Source organism: Quercus suber, unplaced genomic scaffold (assembly GCF_002906115.3).
Source record: "Quercus suber isolate HL8 unplaced genomic scaffold, Cork oak 2.0 scaffold_32, whole genome shotgun sequence".
In the NCBI taxonomy this organism is placed as follows: domain Eukaryota; kingdom Viridiplantae; phylum Streptophyta; class Magnoliopsida; order Fagales; family Fagaceae; genus Quercus; species Quercus suber.
Genome location: NW_027069497.1, coordinates 748,950 through 752,372, shown reverse-complemented (window position 1 = coordinate 752,372; position 3,423 = coordinate 748,950). Strand labels below are relative to the sequence as shown.

The following is a 3,423-nucleotide window of genomic DNA, read 5'->3' as shown; positions in this document are numbered from 1 at the left end:
ATGGCACGTTAGAATATACCGTTACCGTAATATTTTATCCAATTGGCAAACCAAAACAATCATTGGAACGGAATAGACAACTTTGGGTTCATCACAAAATTGCTATTGTTTTATTTATTTATTTATAAATAAAATAGTTAAAATGGAGAAGGGTGGATTTGATTCTTAGATGTCTTTGTTGGAAATACCAAAAAATGACAATTAAGCTACATGGTTTTGACGATTGCTATTAATTACTATCATATTATGGCTCAAGTCCTACTATTTGATATATATATATATATTTTTTTTTTTTTGGTTCTATAATTCTATAGTTGAGGGAGGGTAAGTGAGAGAGAGAATTGAATTTTAGATATTTCTGTTGGAAATAAACGAGGGTGCCAAGCAATTAATACAAGTCTCTTAGCCATATTTTTTTGATAATTAGGAACAAAAATCAGATCAAAGAATGGTAATAAAGATTAACGCAAAGGCAGTTAAAAGAAAAGATTAATGCAAAGAGGCCAAACATAAAGGAATATCAATAAATGAGAAACTCTTATTCAACTGTGGGATTTAAAATTTAAAATTTAAAATAATCACGCCTGACAGTCCAACTACGTGTTTGTTTTTAAGCCTTTTAACGAGTTGGAATGCTCTGTTGATTCCTGAAGAAATTCTCAGGATCAACTCGAGTCTTGACCTGAACCAACCTATCAAAATTTTGGTTGAAGTACTTTTCCCCATAAACCTTTCCTTCTTCATAGGTGCCCTTTTTACTGATACCAATGTCGAAGTCCCTATAGTTCAAATAAGCACTTCTAGGATTCTGTGACACATATGGGGTAAGTGCATCGTGAAGCTGCCTTATCTCACTTGTGTGCAATTGTTCTGCCTCAGGTCCCGCTTCTGACCATGTTGTTGAGTGCTGGATTTTAAACAAAAACCCAGCTCGGTGTGCAAAAGCCGTTGCTGTTGGAGGGATTTGGTTCATTTTCCCACCATATGGATTGAAAACCAGTCCGGGTTTGCCAATGGCAACAATCTTGGTCCATATCGATTCCAAGCCAGCTCTGGGAATTGGGGTCTTTAAGTAATCTGATTTCCTCCTCACAAAGTCTGCGTCATTTTCACTTCGGTTGAGCAAGACTGAAGGTGCGGTGCCATTGGGTATCTGATTCCACCATAGAACAGATTGAATCCAACTCATTTCTGCAATATCTCCTTTCTTTAGGCCTAACTCAGGGAACTCCTTGCCTAACAATGCGACGAGAGTATTTGCATCTCCTTGATACTCAGCTATAATTGTGATCCTAACAGTCTTCTCCCCCTTCTTCACTTTGGAATCCACAGGCTGGACGAGCATTCTCATGAAAAGGTTTTCATCAGTGGTTGGTGCAACTTGCTGATACTTAACAACAACATCAGTTGCATTCTCTTCCAAGTACCTCTCGAGGCGGAAAACTGAAATAGTTGCTGGAAGCTTGACCAATCTTAGTTGGAATGACAATATTACTCCAAAACTAGCTCCTCCTCCTCCTCTAATAGCCCAAAAAAGATCTTCTCCCATTGATTTCCTATCAAGAATTCTGCCCTGTACATCCACTATTTTGGCATCAACCACATTATCTGTGGTGAGTCCAAATTTCCTTATCAAGAAACCATATCCTCCACCACTAATGTGCCCACCAACACCAACAGTAGGACAAATCCCAGCTGGGAATCCGAGTGTATTGCTTTTCTGAGATATACTATAATAAAGTTCTCCTAGTGTAGCACCCGTTTGAACCCAAGCAGTTTGTGTTTTCAAGTCAATGTCAATGGACCGAAGATTGAACATATCAATGATGATAAATGCGACATCAGAGACGTATGATACACCCTCATAGTCGTGGCCTCCGCTGCGGATTCTAATCTGAATTCCGCTTTTCTTTGCGCAAACAACAGCAGCCGAGACATGGGATTCGGCTGTTGGGGTCACGATGATGGCTGGTTTCGGTGTGGCTGTGGTATTGAACCTTGCATTTCGAATGTAGTTTTGTAGCACGGATGTGTATGAAGGGCTGTTTTTGGCAACGAGAATTTTGGACACTTCGTTTGATTGTAACTTTGCTTGGGCTGATACGCATTGAGAAATGGTGTTAAATAGAGGATCAGAGGCTGCCCATGAGGCTGAAACATGAAGAAGAAAAACAAAAAGGAGAGGAAGCATTGATTTTCCCATTTCTAAGTAGTTGCACCCCCCCCTTTTTGTTTTGGTTTTTACTTTTTTTGTTTTTTTTGTTTTTGTTTTTGTTTTATGGATGAGAAGTTGTATTTTTTTTTTTTTTGTTTTGTGTTGTGTTTGAAAGGTTTATGCTATATATATATAGGGATTAGAATTAGATCCCAAGAGACATGTAAAAGGTATGGTATGCAATCAAATGCTAAAAATACGTGAGATTAGACAACGGAGAGTAAAAAACGCAGTATCCCTCCATAAATAGTAGATTGAAAAATATTTGGGAAAAAAAAAAAGGGAAATGGTAGTCGTATGGAATAGATGAGCTTTACTGTTAGGATTTGTGAGTCTTTCCTTCTAAACCTCCATGTATTTCTCATTGTTTTGTGGCTAATGTATAACTAAAAACTAGAAATGAAAAATGACGTCCTTTGACTTATATTTTATTTTTAAATGTAGGCTTTGGAAAACTATGCGAGAGTGTATGTTTGTTTTTGCTTAATATAGAAGAGATTATATTCTGGTATGGTAAACAGGTATGGTTGATGCTCTGACAACTGTTTGCTTTTTAAAGCATGAAAGACTAAATCTAATTATTTGGAACAAAGAAAAAGAAAAAAAAGAGACTAAATCGTAAGATTAATTTATCAGAATAATAAATTATATTCATCTGAAATTCATATTCAAATATTTATGAAAAAAATTGATAATTCAACCTATTATGAAATTTCATATATCTCTATCAAGGAAATAAATGGTACACTCTCTTCGTACTTAATTGTTAGTCCTCTATTTCATTTTGAAATGTCCCAAAATGAATTAATCTTTAACGAGTTAATAGTCATTTTTTATTAGAGTTGAACTTAACGAGATTTTTTTTTTTTGAGAAATAATTATAACATGCTGCTAACCTCGCAGTTCGAACCATTTTCCTCCTAGACCTCCAAGTACTTTGTGCATAGGGAGGTGCCAATTCAGCTATAAGGCATTTGGCAACTTAATGAGAGTAGTTGTGGAAATTTGTACATTTTTATTTAAAAGACATTGCATTAAAATATATTCATTAAAAAGGTTATATTTTTAAACAAGACCAACAATTTATGACAAAGGGAGTAGTTATTTGACTATTTTTGGTAATTCGATGTTCCAACGGGAAATGAAAAATTTAAATTCTAGATGTTTCTATTAGAAAAACCAAGATGATTCTTTTAGAAACACCAAGA

At 35.5% G+C, this 3,423-nt stretch overlaps 1 protein-coding gene across 1 annotated transcript; it reads right to left on the bottom strand.

Annotated features, from left to right (window-relative positions):
- Nucleotides 1-518: 518 nt before the first annotated feature.
- LOC111984208 (berberine bridge enzyme-like 21) lies at nucleotides 519-2,325 on the bottom strand. The gene has a single exon (XM_024015835.2). The coding sequence runs from the start codon at nucleotides 2,201-2,203 to the stop codon at nucleotides 620-622; it is 1,584 nt and encodes a 527-aa protein (XP_023871603.1). The 5' UTR covers nucleotides 2,204-2,325; the 3' UTR covers nucleotides 519-619.
- Nucleotides 2,326-3,423: the final 1,098 nt, after the last annotated feature.